At 48.4% G+C, this 19,620-nt stretch overlaps 1 protein-coding gene across 8 annotated transcripts in view; it reads right to left on the bottom strand.

Moving 5' to 3' along the window:
* The window catches only part of LOC137346547 (protein CASP-like), a 734,295-nt gene extending 718,955 nt beyond the window's left edge, over nt 1-15,340 (bottom strand). For 6 of the 8 annotated variants that reach the window (XM_068010023.1, XM_068010028.1, XM_068010027.1 and 3 more), the window contains exon 1: nt 15,066-15,340. In XM_068010023.1, coding sequence (XP_067866124.1) covers nt 15,066-15,128 — 63 coding nt within the window. In that variant the 5' untranslated portion in view covers nt 15,129-15,340. The remainder of the gene's footprint in view (nt 1-15,065) is intronic. The other 2 variants (XM_068010032.1, XM_068010031.1) reach the window with 2 other exon arrangements.
* Nucleotides 15,341-19,620: the final 4,280 nt, after the last annotated feature.

Below are 19,620 nucleotides of genomic sequence, written 5' to 3'. Positions count from 1 at the left end.
CTCTGAGGATGTTGATGTTGAGGACAGAGATGGGGTGTGAGTTACACCATGCCAGGAAAGGTGAGGCTCAATGGACCTGCTGGTCTTTTCCTGTCCTTCTTTAAAAGTTTGTAAAAGCAAACAGGTCAAAAAGGTCACCCCAGGTTCAATTCCAGATCTGTACCAGAAAAGCATAGGGCCTCATTCCCTTACAGTAAAGGGTGGGGGTGGGGGGACATAAGATATGCCAACATTACCAATCCCCGTTTTATCCCATGACCTCAAAGTGAGTGAGTAGGGCGGCACAGTGGCGCAGTGGTTAGCACCGCAGCCTCACAGCTCCAGCGACCCGGGTTCAATTCTGGGTACTGCCTGTGTGGAGTTTGCAAGTTCTCCCTGTGTCTGCGTGGGTTTTCTCCGGGTGCTCCGGTTTCCTCCCACAAGCCAAAAGACTTGCAGGTTGGTAGGTAAATTGGCCATTATAAATTGCCACTAGTATAGGTAGGTGGTAGGGAAATATAGGGACAGGTGGGGATGTTTGGTAGGAATATGGGATTAGTGTAGGATTAGTATAAATGGGTGGTTGATGGTCGGCACAGACTCGGTGGGCCGAAGGGCCTGTTTCAGTGCTGTATCTCTAAACTAAATGTCAGGAACAGACAGTGATGATCTACGTGATTGAAACTTTTGTAACCTATCTGATCCCGAGCACAGTTTTAAACCCCACATCTAAATCACCAATGTTCTCTCTAAGTCACACGGGTGCACAACCACGTAGCCACCATGAATGTGCCACACAGGAAATAAACAGGCTGCGCACAGGCAATGTTCCCTTTAAAATACATACATATGCAACCGGGTGTCAATCTTAAAGGGACCGCAGAATGTAACGAGCTGGCCACAAACTGTAACCAGAAGTTAGAGGGAACATTGTCTATCACCAAAATCCCTCATTCCCACCTCTGCAATATTGCCTCCTCAACTTTACCTCACACCCTCATCCATACTTTCAGGTTCAAGCTCTCCAGCACACTCACTCAACAGCAATCCAAACTCAAGCCCTACACAAACTCCAACTCACCCAAATCTCTGTCACATGTATCCTATTCCATACTTAACCTCTATCATTTCCTCATGCTCCCTTCCCACTAATGTGAAAATTATCATTTTATAAAATCTATGGCCACAGTACTGCTACACCTCCCCAGATTTACGTCACAGGTCATACCCGCTGTTCTTCTAATTCTGGTGTACTGGGCATCTCTTCTTCACTCCCACTCCCAAAAAATCTACTCCATTAGCGATGGCAGAGCTTCCAGTCATCCTGCCCCTCACTCTGGGATTCCCTCCACCTTTCAAAAGCCCCCTTCAAATTTACCTCTGCGACAATGTCTTCACTCACTTCCCCTAGCACTCACCCCAAAGTCTGGGTAGAAATCGAATTCACCCCACTTCCTTTTCAAGCCCTTGGATGCTTTGCCACTAAGGTGTGACGTAAGTGCAAGTCTTTGTTGAATAGGGTGTCAAAACTGAACATTTCCGTTCTCCCCCCTCGGCAACATCATCTGAAAACACGTCAGTTTCCACATGTATGCCGACGATACCGAGCTCTACCTCACCACCACCTTTCGTGACTATCTCCTATCTACAAATTGTCAGACTACTTGTCCAACATCCAGTACAGAATGAGCAGAATTTCCTCCAATTAAATATTGGGAAGACTGAAGCCAGTGCCTTCGGCCGCTGCCACAAATTCCACTCGCTCGCTACGGATTCCATCCCTCTTCCTGATAACTGTCTGAGGCTGTACCAGACTGTTCAGAACCTCAGGTGTCACATCTGACTCAGATGAGCTTTCTACCACATATCTTCACCATCAGTAAGATCCCCTATTTCCACCTCCATTTCATCACCAGTCTCCACCCCTGCCTCAGCTCTTCTGCTGCTAAAACCTTCATCCGTGCCTTTGTTACCTACAGACTTAGCTATTGTAACACACACCTGGCCACCCTCCCACATTCTTACTCTCCGCAAGCTTGAAGTCATCGAAAACTTTCTGCCCGTGTCCGAACTCTCACTGTTCACCCAACACCCCTGTGCTTACTGACCTACAACGGCTCCAGTTTAAACAACGCATTGATTTAAAAATTCTCATTGCTGTTTTCAAATCCCTCCATGGCCTGACCCCTCCACATCTCTGTAATCTCCTTCAGCCCTACAACCCTCTGAGATATCTGCGCTCATGTAATTCCAGCCTCTTGAGCATCCCTGATTTTAATCACTCCATCATTGCTGGCTATGCCTTCAGTTGCCTAGGCCTTAAGCTCTGGAATACCCTCCATACACCTCTCCACCTCACTTTCCTCCTTTAAGACACTCCCTAAACCTACCTCTTTGACCAAGCTTTTGGTTATTTCCATGTGATTCAGTGTCATATTTTATAGGTCATATTTTATAATGCCTCTGCGAAGCGTCTTGGTACATTTTATTATGTTAAAGGTGCTATATAAATACAAGCTGTTGTTGCTCGTGCATGAAATATGGCTACCTACATGTGACACCAGAGAGCAGCCCAAAATTAACCTCAGCACAAATCACTACTCAGTTAAGAGCGGAGAGAGAGAGAAAGAAAATGCAAATGGTCAACTGAGTCATTCACTAAGCAACTGGAGCTAACATACTTTGACCAGTTTGACAGCCAAAGCTTTCAAGATACATTGCCGATTTGGAACCATAGAAAATCATATTTGATACGATACTAAATTTTCCCAAGTTAAGAATTTCAGCATCTGCTGGAACAGTTCTTCTGCACATAACAGAGAACCCATTTCCAAGACTGTTCAAAGAACGAAGATTTTTCAACTCAATTTGTGGTTGGGAGAAAACACTGAAAACAAAATGCTTGACTGCATTCTGTTTCTGTATCCATACGTCACTGAGTTCTTCTCTTCAAAACAGAACCTACAACATCTTAATAGACAAATGTAAAATAAAATTCATTTAAATTTCTAGTTATTTCATCATAATCATTTCAACAATTCACTGGTGATCCCTTTTCAAATCCATAACTGCTCCGACAGAATTGAATTTGGCCTGAAACTGTAAGGTGCAAATAACAGAAAAGAGGCAGCCCCTTACTAATGAGATTTTTCTTAATTTACATTGTTACCTTTCCAGTTGGCAGGTCAAAGTTAAACACCGACATTAAAAGGAACACCCTGTACCATGCTCGGAGGTCTGACGATGCAGCTACATATCAACCCAAAAAATTTCTCGCCCTCTAGAGCGAAAACATGAAAGTTTATTGAACCATTTTTCACTATTTTTAAAAAATAACCACAGCTTAATAGTAAATCTACCCTGCAAGCAACATACAGATTCAAAACCAAAAATTCTTAATTCATTTTGTGCTACGCAAAGAGAAAAGAAAGATGGCCACAATCCTCAGCCAAGCACTTCACAATCATCTAGGTGTCAAGTACAGCCCAGGGGGCCTCGCCATCTCAAGAATGTTGGAACACAAAGGAAGCTTATTCTGCCTTGTCGAGGAAGAGTCTATACACAGAGTATCAAAAGCTGTTTCAGCAGAGACTTCACTCACATAAAAATAACTAAAAATCAACTTAAATTAATTTACTATAGATGTATATTTCAGGTCAAAAAACTGGTATAAATTACATTTTTATTCATAAACTATAGTATTTATAGAAGCATTATCCTACAGTAAATTCAAAAGCTAGAATGTGTAAAATTTCTGAATTGTGCTCAGTCTATACTTAACCCTTTTACCAATCAATATTTAGACTGGTAGTATAGCTAAAATGTTTACAAGTTTAATATACGCTTTATAATAAAGTGAGGAATTATATTCAGAGTTTGGGTCAGATTTATATCAACAGGCAATTATGCTCTCATGTGCTTTTATGTAAAATTCAATAATTACAGTATGAAATTTGAGTTTATGACTGAACCATTACAATGCTTTTCAATATAACTGAAAGGTTTATTTCTCCCTTCCAGTTAAGACTACAATTTACTTGTATAAAACAAACTGCATTAGAGAATCAAGGCTAAAAATGGACATTTAACAGCAATACAGATAAAATTAGCCTTTCAGAAAATGGAGCCCTCAAACTAACATGTACAATATTTTTACCATTTTATCAAGCAAAAACTTCTTTCACTTCCCACACCTTAGCAATTACCATTGGGCATATGGCCAAAGCAATCCTAGAAATTTCAGGTTTGTATGAGTATCTAACAGGCTTGCAGTAATTTTGTACATAAAATGTACACTGGCCAAATAAAGCTCAAATCTAATCACTGTTCCCTCTGGCAGTATTGTTATTCTAGGGTAGCTGGGGGAAATTACTCTGCAGTGACCAAATATAAAATCAAAATTTTTTAAAAGCAATATTACCTCCAAGTTACCTCCATCTAGTAATTATTATGCAATTAAAGAGTTCTTTCTTTTCTTTTGGGCCTCCTTATCTCGAGAGACAATGGATATGCGCCTGGAGGTGGTCAGTGGTTTGTGAAGCAGCGCCTGAAGTGGCTATAAAGGTCAATTCTAGAGTGACAAGCTCTTCCACAGGTGCTGCAGAGAAATTTGTTTGTCGTGGCTGCTGCACAGTTGGCTCTCCCCTTGCGCCTCTGTCTTTTTTCCTGCCAACTACTAAGTCTCTTCGACTCGCCACATTTTAGCCCTGTCTTTATGGCTGCCCGCCAGCTCTGGCGAACGCTGGCAACTGTCTCCCACGACTTGTGATCAATGTCACAGGATTTTATGTCGCGTTTGCAGACGTCTTTAAAGCGGAGACGTGGACGGCCGGTGGGTCTGATACCAGTGGCGAGCTCGCTGTACAATGTGTCATTGGGGATCCTGCCATCTTCCATGCGGCTCACTTGGCCAAGCCATCTCAAGCGCCGCTGACTCAGTAGTGTGTACAAGCTGGGGATGTTGGCCGCCTCGAGGACTTCTGTGTTGGAGATACGGTCCTGCCACCTGATGCCAAGTATTCTCCGGAGGCAGCGAAGATGGAATGAATTGAGACGTCGCTCTTGGCTGGCATACGTTGTCCAGGCCTCGCTGCCATAGAGCAAGGTACTGAGGACACAGGCCTGATACACTCGGACCTTTGTGTTCCGTGTCAGTGCGCCATTTTCCCACACTCTCTTGGCCAGTCTGGACATAGCAGTGGAAGCCTTACCCATGCGCTTGTTGATTTCTGCATCTAGAGACAGGTTACTGGTGATAGTTGAGCCTAGGTAGGTGAACTCTTGAACCACTTCCAGAGCGTGGTGGCCAATATTGATGGATGGAGCATTTCTGACGTCCTGCCCCATGATGTTCGTTTTCTTGAGGCTGATGGTTAGGCCAAATTCATTGCAGGCAGCCGCAAACCTGTCGATGAGACTCTGCAGGCACTCTTCAGTGTGAGATGTTAAAGCAGCATCGTCAGCAAAGAAGAATTCCCTGATGAGGACTTTCCGTACTTTGGACTTCGCTCTTAGACGGGCAAGGTTGAACAACCTGCCCCCTGATCTTGTGTGGAGGAAAATTCCTTCTTCAGAGGACTTGAATGCATATGAAAGCAGCAGGGAGAAGAAAATCCCAAAAAGTGTGGGTGCGAGAACACAGCCCTGTTTCACGCCACTCAGGATAGGAAAGGGCTCTGATGAGGAGCCACCATGTTGAATTGTGCCTTTCATATTGTCATGGAATGAGGTGATGATACTTATTAGCTTTGGTGGACATCCGATCTTTTCTAGTAGTCTGAAGAGACCACGTCTGCTGACGAGGTCAAAGGCTTTGGTGAGATTAATGAAAGCAATGTGGAGAGGCATCTGTTGTTCACGGCATTTCTCCTGTATCTGACGAAGGGAGAACAGCATGTCAATGGTCGATCTCTCTGCACGAAAGCCACACTGTGCCTCAGGGTAGACGCGCTCGGCCAGCTTCTGGAGCCTGTTCAGCGCGACTCGAGCAAAGACTTTCCCCACTATTCTGAGCAGGGAGATTCCACGGTAGTTGTTGCAGTCACCGTAGTCACCTTTGTTTTTATAGAGGGTGATGATATTGGCTTCGCGCATGTCCTGTGGTACTGCTCCCTTGTCCCAGCACAGGCAAAGCAGTTCATGTAGTGCTGAGAGTATAGCAGGCTTGGCACTCTTGATTATTTCAGGGGTAATGCTGTCCTTCCCAGGGGCTTTTCCGCTGGCTAGAGAATCAATGGCATCACCGAGTTCCGATTTGGTTGGCTGTATGTCCAGCTCATCCATGACTGGTAGAGGCTGGGCTGCATTGAGGGCAGTCTCAGTGACAGCATTCTCCCTGGAGTACAGTTCTAGGTAGTGCTCAACCCAGCGGTCCATTTGTTTGCGTTGGTCAGTGATTATGTCCCCTGACTTAGATTTGAGGGGGGGCGATCTTCTTGATGGTTGGCCCAAGAGCTCTCTTCATGCCATCATACATTCCTCTGATGTTTCCGGTGTCGGAGGCCAGCTGAATATGACTGCATAGGTGTTGCCAGTAGTCATTTGCGCAGTGCCTGGCTGTTCTTTGTGCAGTGCTTCTGGCTACTTTAAGTGCTGCGGATGTTAAATCGCTGGGGGCTTTCTTGTAGTTCAACAGTGCAATGCGCTTAGCGGCTATGACAGGTTCCAGCTCTTCATTATGAGATTGAAACCAGTCTGCATTTCTCTTTGCACTTTTGCCGTAGGTGGTCAAAGCTGACTCATAGATGGCGTCTCTGATGTGAGCCCACTTGGTCTCAGCATTCCCTGTGGGAGTGTTTTGAAGGGCTGTTACAAGTAAATTTAGAAATTTTTGTAACAGCTGTGGGTGAGAAATTCTGCTCGTGTTGATGCGCAGGTGGCCCTTCTGCTTGGAATGATGCAACTTCTTTGGTCTGAGTCCAACCTTGCTGCACACCAGGGAGTGGTCGGTGTCGCAGTCCGCACTGTGGAAGCTGCGTGCGATTTGAACACTGTTTAAGGCGGCTCGCCTTGTGACAATGAGGTCTAGCTGGTGCCAACAACGTGATCTTGGGTGCCTCCATGAAACCTGGTGACAGGGTTTAGTGTGAAAGAACGAGTTGGTGATGCAGAGGTTATGATAGGTACACAACTCAAGCAGTCTCTGCCCGTTCTCTATCATCCTTCCAACGCCATAGCACCCAAGGCAGGAGGGCCATGAGTCATGGTCGGCCCCAACCCTCGCATTAAAGTCCGCCAGCAGGAATAGGTGTTCGGTGTTGGGGATGCTGCTAATGATGTTATGGAGTTGCTCGTAGAACTGGTCTTTAGCTTCAGGTGCGGAGCAGAGTGTTGGAGCATAGATGCTGAGTAGGTGTACTAGACCAGAGGCGGTGAGCAGTCGGATGGACAGTATGCGTTCCGAGCCATTTGAGGGAGGCTCTATCATGCTGAGCAAGGAGTTTCTGATGGCGAAGCCCACTCCATGCTGTCTTGGTTCTTCATGATCCCTACCCTGCCAGAAGGTGGTGTAGTCTTGCTCTGCTGGAGATCCACTCGCGGGGAGGAGAGTCTCCTGAAATGCTGCAATGTCTACATTGAGTCTACTGAGCTCGTTGTTAATGATGGCGGTCTTCCGAGAATCGTTGATTTGTGTAAGGTCTTCCGACAGGCCAGGACACATAGTTCTGACGTTCCAGCTTGCAAAGCGAAGGGCTGGTACCTTCTTTCCTTTTTTCGTGTTGTTTGGTGCGGTGTATCAGTCCACCTTTCGGGCAATGACCATGAGCTCCAAGCACCCATTGAAGCAGGTAGACTGTGGCGGGACAGAACCTATTGACCGGGGGCTGCCTGGTTTGAGGCGGGCGGTTGCTGTCCAGTGAGGTGCAATGACCTCTCCCACCGACAAAGGCAACCCATGGCGCCGAGTTTCTACGCCAATTTACCTGGACCTATAACCCGTAACTGCTGCCTTCCGTGTTGTCTCAGTCGCTGTGAGGCAACTATGGAGTGACCTCTCCATGGCGCATGCCTGGGCAAGTTTATGGAGGTTGAGAGTTGCCCAGTCGTCAAAACCCCCCTCTCGGCCTTTCTGGTGGGGTCCAAAGGAGTGCAGGGCACGACGTTTGGCACCGGTATGGCTGCAGGAACTGCCGGAAACATGCCAAAGGTGACACATGACCGCCTACGGGGTTCCACTCCGGATTATCTGTTAGGGTTTACTCCCTTAGCCTTGGTCTCTCCCGAGACGCCCACAAGGCAGTGGGGTTGTTGGGGCCCCTACACAGGTGTAGGATGGTGCCGGTGGGAGGAGGGGATGTGAGGGAGAGGGGTAGAGGGAGGGGGGAGGATGGTGCGAGGGGGGGCGGGCTGGGACGGGGTTGTGAGAGGGTGAGCTGAGAGGGTGGAGCAGGGAAGGGGACGGGGGGTGGAAGGGGGGAAAGCGGGTGCAGGTAATAAGCCATTTCCTCAGTGCCCACCATCGACGTCCAAAAAGCTCATCCACATCCTTCGGGAGGTGAAGCATCTTTTGGCAGACTTACAGACTTAGAGACTTACAGAGTATACACCTAAGATCTTACTTTTTATTATAAAAAAGCATAATCTATGCAGTTGGCATAATCCAAACTAAGTTACTTTATGCAATTTAACATTCTGAAAAGCAATTTCTCAAACTTCAATCCCTGATGCATAGATCACTTTGTTTTGCTGATTTATCTTCAAAACCCAAATAACTGTATTCAGCAAAATACCTTTAACTGTATTTGTACAGTACTTCCATACAAGCAACAAATCTGAATGGTGAAAGGGTTACATCCCCCAACCCCCAATAAAGCTGTAAAAAATGTGTGGAATACATAGACACACACTGTGATTATCATACCAGACACGCTTAGTCAGAATTCATCTTCAAAGTATGCCTCAGTAAACAAACAGAGGAGGATTAATGAAAAAGAAGTGATTCAGCTTGCCGCCTAAGCACTATAAAAATTTGATATAATTACATACACTGCAAATACCAACAGTTCAAAAATACACAGTAACAGTTAAGCTATTTCATAATTTCACTTGTCTGGTTCACTTAAATATTCCAAATAACGTTGATGGAGACAATTAAAAGACACCTTAGACACACTTTATTGAACCCAATTCCTGCATAAATTAAATATAATTTCTAGACTACAAAGAAAATATAAGCCATTCCTTCCTATCTCCAAAAAATTGAAACCTCAGAACAAGCTACAACCAGAAGCTGTTCCAAATTTCACTCGTACTTCAAAACTCTCTTGTCCCACTTTCAATACCACAGGCCGATTATTGGATTCATTTAACAGAGCACTATTACTATAGCCACTGACACAACCCCATTGCTGTATCCAAGCTCCCATATAATACCTCACCTTCATTATTGCACCCATTTACCAGATCCTCATTACTGCAACATTCACATTTTAAACTCATCGGGCAAAACCAATGCTGTACTAATTAACCCAACCCCCATTTGCCAATCTCAATTGCTTAACCATGACTATATCTGGCTCCCATTATTGCATCCATTTACCAATGCCCTGTTATTGACGGCACCAGAGTCCCATAAGTGCAACCATTTACCGGTGCTGTCATACTATACCATATTATTGAATGCCATTACAAGAACCCAGATACTGTACACCATCATGACACCAGAGCCCCATCACTGTGCTCTATTACAGCACATCATCCCCATTACTACAACCAATCCCCTTTACTGCACCACATTGCAGCACCCCATTACCACACCACATTCCCAGTGCACTACCAGATTGCCGTTACTGCAACCCATTACCATGAGATTCACATCTCAACACTTGACTATTCTAAGACACGCCTGGCTGGTTTCCCACATTCGACCCTCCGTAAACTTGAAGTAATTCAAACCTCTGCTGCCCGTGTCTCAACTCACACCAAGTCCCATTCCCCTATCACGCCTGCACTCACTGACCTACATTGACTCCCAGTCAAGCTACAGCTTGATTTTAAAATTTTCACCCTTGTTTTCAAATTCCTCCATGGTCCCACCCCTCCCCATGTCTGTAATCTCGTCCAGCCCCACAACTCTCAGAGATATCTGTGCTCATGTAACTCTGGCCTCTTGGGAATCTCCGATTTTAATCACTCCACCATTGGCAGCCGTGCAATTAACTGCCTGGGCCCTCTGCTCTGGAATTCCCTCCCTAAACCCCTCTACCCTCCTTTAAGACACTTCTGTAAACCCCACCTCTGATCAAGATTTTGGACACCAAACCTACTATCTCCTTATGTGGCTCAGTGTCATATTTTGTTTTATAATGCTCCTGCAAAGCACCTTGGGGCACTTTAAAGATGTTATATAAGTTGTTGTTACAGACTCCATTACCATGTCACATCCCATTACTGGCCTAGATCTCCACTACTCCACCCCATTAGAACACCAGATTGTCATTACTGCACCAGATCCCAAATACTGCACCCCACGACAGAACCAGATCCTCACTGCTGTCCTCCATTACTGCATCAGATTCCACAACTGTACACGGTCCCCAACGCCGCACCCCACTGCTGGACCCGGTCCCCAACGCCGCACCCCACTGCTGGACCCGGCCACTAACACCGCACCCCACTGCTGGACCCGGTCGCCAACGCCGCAACCGGTCCCCAACCCAGCACCTCACTGCTGGACCAGTCCCCAACCCAGCACCTCACTGGTGGACCCAGTCCCCAACCCAGCACCTCACTGCTGGACCCAGTCCCCAACCCAGCACCTCACTGCTGGACCCAGTCCCCAACCCAGCACCTCACTGCTGGACCCAGTCCCCAACGCCGCACCCCACTGCTGGAACCGGTCCCCAACGCCGCACCCCACTGCTGGAACCGGTCCCCAACGTCGCACCCCACTGCCGGACCCGGACGCCAACGCCGCACCCGGTCCCCAACCCAGCACCTCATTGTCGGACACGATCCCACTAGAGGACATAACCCCAGACGCCGGACCCCACTACCGGACACGATCCCCGACGCCGCACCCCACTACCAGACACGACCCCCGACGCCGCACCCCACTACCGGACACGACCCCCGACGCCGCACCCCACTACCGGACACGACCCCCGACGCCGCACCCCACTACCGGACACGACCCCCGACGCCGCACCCCACTACCGGACACGACCCCCGACGCCGCACCCCACTACCGGACACGACCCCCGACGCCGCACCCCACTACCGGACACGACCCCCGACGCCGCACCCCACTACCAGACACGACCCCCGACGCCGGACCCCACTACCGGACACGATCCCCGACGCAGCACCCCACTACCGGACACGACCCCCGACGCCGCACCCCACTACCGGACACGACCCCCGACGCTGCACCCCACTAGCGGACATGACCCCCGATGCCACACCCCACTACCAGACACGATCCCCAATACCGCACCCCACTACCAGACACGATCCCCAATACCGCACCCCACTACCAGACACGATCCCCAATACCGCACCCCACTACCGGACACGATCCCCAATACCGCACCCCACTACCGGACACGATCCCCAATACCGCACCCCACTACTGGACACGATCCCCAATACCGCGCCCCACGACCGGACACGACCCCCGACGCCGCACCCCACCACTGGACACGATCCCCAATACCGCACCTCACCACTGGACACGATCCCCAATACCGCACCGCACCCCAGCACTGGACACGATCCCCAATACCGCACCCCACTACTGGACACGACCCGCAACGCCGCACCCCACTACCGGACACGACCCCCGACGCCGCACCCCGCTACCGGACACGACAAGCGACGCCGCACCCCACTACCGGACTCGACCCCCGACGCCGCACCCCACTAGCGGACATAACCCCCGACGCCGCACCCCACTACCGGACACGATCCCCAATACCGCACCCCACTACCGGACACGATCCCCAATACCGCACCTCACCAAAGGACACGATCCCCAATACCGCACCTCACCACTGGACACGATCCCCAATACCACACCCCACTACCGGACACTATCCCCAATACCACAACCCACTACCGGACACTATCCCCAATACCACAACCCACTACCGGACACTATCCCCAATACCACAACCCACTACCGGACACTATCACCAATACCACACCCCACTACCGGACACGATCCCCGACGCCGCACCCCACTACCAGACACGACCCCCGACGCCGCACCCCACTACCGGACACGATCCCTGACGCCGCACCCCACTACCAGACACGACCCCCGACGCCGCACCCCACTACCGGACACGACCCCCGACGCCGCGCCCCACTACCGGACACGATCCCCAATATCACGCCCCACTACCGGACACGATCCCCAATACCGCACCCCACTACCAGACACTATCACCAATACCGCACCCCACTACCGGACACTATCACCAATACCGCACCCCACTCCTGGACACGATCCCCAATACCGCACCCCACTACTGGACACGATTCCCAATACCACACCCCACGACTGGACACAATCCCCAATACCACACCCCACTATTGGACACGATCCCAAATACCGCGCCCCACTACCGGACACTATCACCAATACCGCACCCCACTCCTGGACACGATCCCCAATACCACACCCCACTACCGGACACGATCCCCAATACCACACCCCACTACCGGACACGATCCCCAATACCACACCCCACTACTGGACACGATCCCAAATACCGCGCCCCACTACCGGACACTATCACCAATACCGCACCCCACTACCGGACACTATCACCAATACCGCACCCCACTCCTGGACACGATCCCCAATACCGCACCCCACTACCGGACACGATCCCCAATACCACACCCCACTACCGGACACAATCCCCAATACCACACCCCACTACCGGACACGATCCCCAATACCACACCCCACTACTGGACACGATCCCAAATACCGCGCCCCACTACCGGACACTATCACCAATACCGCACCCCACTACCGGACACGATCCCCAATACCACACCCCACTCCTGGACACGGTCCCCAATACCACACCCCACTACCGGACACGATCCCCAATACCACACCCCACTACCGGACACGATCCCCAATACCACACCCCACTACCGGACACGATCCCCAATACCGCACCCCACTACTGGACACGATTCCCAATACCACACCCCACTACTGGACACGATCCCAAATACCGCGCCCCACTACCGGACACGATTCCCAATACCACACCCCACGACTGGACACAATCCCCAATACCACACCCCACTACTGGACACGATCCCAAATACCGCGCCCCACTACCGGACACTATCACCAATACCGCACCCCACTCCTGGACACGATCCCCAATACCACACCCCACTACCGGACACTATCCCCAATACCGCACCCCACTCCTGGACACGATCCCCAATACCACACCCCACTCCTGGACACGATCCCCAACACCACACCCCACTACCATACACGATCCCCAACACCACACCCCACTACTGGACACGATCCCAAATACCTCACCCCACTACTGGACACGATTCCCAACACCACAGCTCAATACTGGACGCAATCCCCAACACCACACCCTACTACCGGACACGATCCTCAACACCGCACCCCACTACCGGACACGATCCCCAACACCGTGCCCCGCTACCGTACACGATCCCCAACACCGCACCCCACTACTGGACACAATTCCCAACACCGCACCCTACTGCTGGACACGATCCCAAATACCTCACCCCACTACTGGACATGATTCCAATTACCACATCCCACTACTGGACACGATTCCCAATACCGCACCCCACTACTGGACACGATCCCAAACACCGCACCCTACTGCTGGACACGATCCCAAAACCTCACCCCACTACTGGACACGATCCCAAATACCTCACCCCACTACTGGACGCGATCCCAAATACCTCACCCCACTACTGGACACGATCCCAAATACCTCACCCCACTACTGGACACGATCCCAAATACCTCACCCCACTACTGGACACGATCCCAAATACCTCACCCCACTACTGGACACGATCCCAAATACCTCACCCCACTACTGGACACGATCCCAAATACCTCACCCCACTACTGGACATGATTCCAATTACCACACCCCACTACTGGACACGATCCCCAATACTGCATTCCACTATTGCACCGAATTCATTAACATGAGTTTACATCCCATTACTACCTCAGTCACATTACTGTACTAACTGCTGATCCCCACCAGATTTCGATTCCTGCGCCCATTCCTCGTCAATCTCCTTTCTATTCTGACGTACTGTTTTTAAAAAAGTTTAAATAAACCCAAAAACTCGAGCACAAAGTGCGGAACGGAATAGGAGCCGAGACTCCCGCTCGCCACATTCAGCTCTGCACGAATTCCCACTGTTCCTGAGCCCCCGAGGCCACTTGAGGAAGTGTTAAACTCAGAGGGGCCGGGACTCAGCCGGCCCGGACCCGGGACAGCCTCCAGCCGGCGAAAGTTCCCAACTTACAGCCCGGGGGACTCCGCGCCGTTAACTTTATTACCCCACCCACCCCCTCAACTTCCCGGCTACTACTCCGCATTTCACCCCCTCGACCAAATGTGGCCTAATGTAGCCCACCGGCTCGCTCCGAACAGCGGCGCCCGGCTGGAAGGCGCTCTGAGCCGGCGGAGCTCCAAATGGAAGCCGCTCCGTCCCGACTTTATAAAACGGGAGGGGAGAGGCCACGCTCCGGGCACCGTTCAAACTTTCCCGACTCCTGGGGCACCGGCTCGGCAGCCGCGCTTCCCCCCGGAAAAGTTGGGAGAGGTGGCCGGCGGCCGCCGCCTGCCTGCCTGCGCCAGCGCCAGGCCGAGGCTCAGGGCCCGAGCCCGGGCCGCATCGCGGGCGCCATCTTGGCTGCTGGCGGCTGATCGATGATTGAACACAAAAGCAGCCGAGGGATCAATTCCTGATCAATCACAAAACCCCGCATCCCGGCCCCCACAGCCGGCCAGCACCGCCACTCGCCGGCCAGGGCCGAGCCCCAGGCCGCCCCCCGCACCCTGCCGCCCGGCCGGACACCCCCAGCAGCCGCTGACCTGAAGCAGCTGTAAATCAAATTTCTTCCAATATTGAAACATCGATCCCACATTGGCGGCCATCTTGAGACATATTGAGGTAATAGAGAACGAGCCTGGATTGGAGTTCCTGCGGGGGGGAGGGGAGGGGGAGGCGGCTCGTCACAAAACCCGGCACGGATTCTAGAGCCGGAGCCCCAGCCCGCCCGGATCAGGATCCGGATGCGGCTCCGGCTCCGGTTCCAGCTCCCGCGTGCAGCGGCCAGCCCACAAGCAGCAACATTACAGCCGCCAGTCTGCGCACAGCGGCAAATGAAACAGAGCTCGCAGAGTGCCAGCTAAATATAACATTTAGACCCGTAACATTTTCATCGGCAGAAACGCTTTGAAGAATTTTTCTTGAATTAAGCAAAATAAAATATTCTTGCTTATTTTTAATTGCGCGTTTTTAAATTTGGAGAGTATTTGCATTTTGCTGTCTTTTTGCATTATGTTCCAAAAGCGGCGATCTTTTTCTGGATTTAGGAATGGGATGTAAAGGAAAGAGAGCACCAAAATATATCTTCCCCTGCACTTTATACCGACGCTTTCTGTGTTTTTTTTAATTACACATGTGATTGCTGATCCTAAAAAATACTCCTTGTAATATTCAGTCGAGGAGACTGATGATACATTTTAAACCCCTTGAGATTTTATCCCTGCTCTAAACGCATCGGATCTCAGTTTAACTTCACATCCAAAATCCCTCCTATTGCCACCAACTGGGGTAATTGCAAAGTCTTTTTTTCAAAGAGGAAACAACTTTCACAGTTTCCACCGAGTTTCAGATTTTTTAAGATTCCCTGAAAACGCGTTACAACGTTTCAACGAAATTCAAAATTCGCAACGCAAATATGAGTGAGTGTGAGTAATGCGTCATCTTAAAGCCCCAGATCCCTGAAATATATTGGACCTGTGCATTTTATATGCCTATCACCCAACTGCCTACCAAATATCTTCAAAGATTGTTCTCCCATCTAGATTAGACGTTCAAGTGCACGACCTTGTGCCTATGCCTGTTGTTTCCCGCTGCTATTGCCAATCTGGTTGGCATTCCTGTCCAATGCCTTCTATTGTCTATCCAACTTTTCTTGGCCTTTCATTTCCCCCAGTCTGACCTTCTTTTACCGAGCTGGCGTTCTCCACAGCTCACTACGTGTCCAAACTGTTGCAGTTTCACATTCTTTGCCTTGGGGAAACTCATCGTTTTAGCCTTCCATCGCTGCTTGTTGTGGACCATGGGACTCAGAGCATCATTTATCGTCTCGAGTGTCGGACAGTCGAGATATTTGTCTCTTTTTCAGTGGTGGTGCTTTGCATCCATGGAGCGTTACTAACTATATAATTACACAACATTTGACAAGTAATGTTTCTGTCTTGCCAAATCTTTAATCTATTTCTCAATTATAATTCCCTGAGGAATCATGTTTGGAGAATTCCATCAGTTCCATTGCCTCTGATATAATTGTGTGTTTGACTGAAGAAGGACCTTTCGATAATCAATGAAGCAAGCTGGAATGTGTAGAGTTCCAGAGTTTCCTCCCAGATCGGGTTGTGGGCCTGCTCGCAGGTTCCCAATCCTGCCCCAAAGGCCCTTGGTGTCTTTCTCTAAATGTGTGCGGGATTCTGCTTCCAGCAGGAGCCCAACTGCATGCAAGGATGAGTTCCGGATTCCATGCTCCTTCCTCCCTCCTCTTGATTATTGGTCCAAACACTGACCTTACGCATTCGCCAGCGTTCTCCTGTTTCCATTGCAATCTTACTGAACTCTGACCAAATTTCCTCCTCCATTTTATCATCGAGATCGGTCAAAGGTTTTGTGTGAATTAATTGCAGCTTCAACTCCTTCTTAGTAGGGTCTTTCTGTGCTGTGCAACCAATTAGATTTTGATAGAATGGCCTGAATGGGGCGGGGAGGGGCAGTCAAGGTACATGTTGTCACAGTATTTCACCTTCTGTTCGCAATTACTTCACTCTTAGTCAGGAAGATCCCCTGTTATCGGTTATCATGTCATACTGTGTCTAACTTCTCTCGTAGATCTTTTGCAATCTAGGAAATAACTTCTATAGCCCTCGGCTTTCACAAAACCTGCCGTTAAATCTCAGTTCCCACGTATATCAGTATTACAAAGCAACATTAATGCTGCGTTTATACTGTACTATGTATATAAAAGATCACCCTTTGACTTGGGTTAGAAATTGATTGAGAGGTAGAGAACAGAGATGATGAAGGGTACACGTACAGGATGAGACAAGTGGTGTTCCGGAGGGATCTGTTCTAGGACCTCAACTTCTCACCACATTTATTAGTAACTTGGATGAAGGAATAGAGAGTTGTACATCCATGTCTGAAGATGATACTAAGTTAGAAGGGACAGTATATAGTTTAGATCACTTTTGAAAGTTGCAAGGTGCATGGAGAGATTCAACGAGTGGGCAAAACTATAGTAAATGGAGTTCTATGTGAGCAAGTGTGAAGTCATCAACTTTGGACATAAGAAAGATAAAATCATTAAAACCTAGTAAACAGATACAAAAAACAATCAACAAGGACAATGGAATGATCTTTATCTCAGGGTGGGGGGGGGGATACAAAGACGAGGAAGTTATACTTCAATAAAAGTGAAATACTGCAGATGCTGGAAATCTGAAATAAAAACAAGAAATGCTGGAAAAACTCAGCAGGTCTGGCAGCATCTGTGGAGAGAGAAGCAGAGTTAATGTTTCAGGTCAGTGACCCTTCATCAGAATTTCAGTTGTGTAGAGCGATGGTTAGACTCTATATCGGGGCTTAGAGAATTAATTTATGAGGACAGATAATGAAACTTGGCTTGTATTCCCCCGAGTATAGAAGATCTGATCGAAGATTTTAAAATGGGAAACGAATTTGATAAGGTAGATATGGAGAAAAAAATTATTCTGCTGGCATAAATTAATAACAAAGGAGCATAACTTTAATATTAGATTGAAGCTATTCAGGAGTTTAATCAGAATGAAAGTGTAGTAGAAGGTAGTGAATAAAGATAAATTATTTCCTCCTATGAAGGAATCGAGAACAAGGGGACACAATTTTAAAATTAGAGCTAGGCCATTTAAGAGGAAAATCAGGAAGCAGTTTTACACAAAGTGTAGTAGAAACCTGGAACTCTTTCCCCAAAGGCGAAAGCAAAGTGTAGTAGAAACCTGGAACTCTTTCCCCAAAGGCGAAAGTTGCTGGAGCAACTGAAGCTTTCAAGACCAAAACTGAAATATTTTGTTCAGTCTGAGCATCGAGTGATTATGGAGCAAAGGCGTGGAAGTGGAGTTGAGGTACGGATCAGTCATGATCGAATTTAATGGTGCAGTAGGCCGAAAGGGCTGAATGAACTATTGTTATTATGTTCCAACTTCTGATATGGGTACCATAGTGTTGTGGGTACCGATCGACACTAAAAACAGCTAATGTGAAATTATCACTGGATATGATGCCACCCGGGCGAGGTTGTCTAATACCAATACTGCTGCAAACACAATGCAGTCTAACTGCAACAAACGTGGCATCACCTCAAACTAATTGGTGTGCTTGCAGGAATGCAGTCCAGTGTTCTTTCTGGAAAGTGTGATATGTAACATGTCCCCCTGGTGCTGTCAGAGCACACTGCCAATTCACGGTGCTTTCTAAATGGTGTCATCTAACTACTAATGGCACTTGTGCAGGTTAAATATACATTGTTCGCTGACATATATATCAGTTCATCTTCGGATTAAAACATATGTGCCTCAATAGCAGTAATATCCAACGTTTCTGGTACCATACAATGTGGTTGTGGGTTAGAAACCGAGCCTACACTGCCGTAAGTGGCAAAAAGGTTATTCTGAGATAAAGACCTCCGAGTGCAGCAACACACCTCAAATTACCGTCTGTTTATTGCCGCCCACTAGAACCTGCACTGTGCAAATCATCATCATTGTCAACAGCGTCGCGAAAGCCAAGTTTTAGCTTCCTCGGAATTAAGGTCTGGGAACCCCGGACAATATTTTCAGGTGGAGAATAATTTTGTTACATTCATCAATCCCAGAACAAGTAGTCGGTCCCGCTGCACAGCAGGGGAGAACATCCAAGAGAAACAGCACATACAATTAACATACAATAATTGTTGTAACTTCTTGTAGCGTTCATCTGATTGCTGTAAAATTCCACACATCACACAAATAATTTTTTTAAGTGAGCCGCATGGGAACTGTAGTTTAATGTACATTTTATTCAAACGCTGGAAATAAACACGAATACTAAATAATAGTACAGGGAAATATTTAGGTTTTTCCCAATTTGGGGGTCTTACATTTTCTCTCCCAGGCATGTTCAGAACATTTTCTTTGGATATATGCTACCTCAAAGGGAGAGGCAATTCTTAGTGTTCTTACTTGTTTGTATAATCTAATTCATCTGTATCTATATAACGGTCACGCGATCAATTTCTTCAATAATATTATTCGGTTATAAGGTATTTCGAGCTCAATATACTTTACTTTTGGCAGAACAAATATTTAGCATTCT

Source organism: Heterodontus francisci, chromosome 30, assembly GCF_036365525.1.
Source record: "Heterodontus francisci isolate sHetFra1 chromosome 30, sHetFra1.hap1, whole genome shotgun sequence".
NCBI lineage: Eukaryota > Metazoa > Chordata > Chondrichthyes > Heterodontiformes > Heterodontidae > Heterodontus > Heterodontus francisci.
Note: the sequence above shows the minus strand (reverse complement) of the source record. Positions and strands in the feature narration are given on the sequence as shown.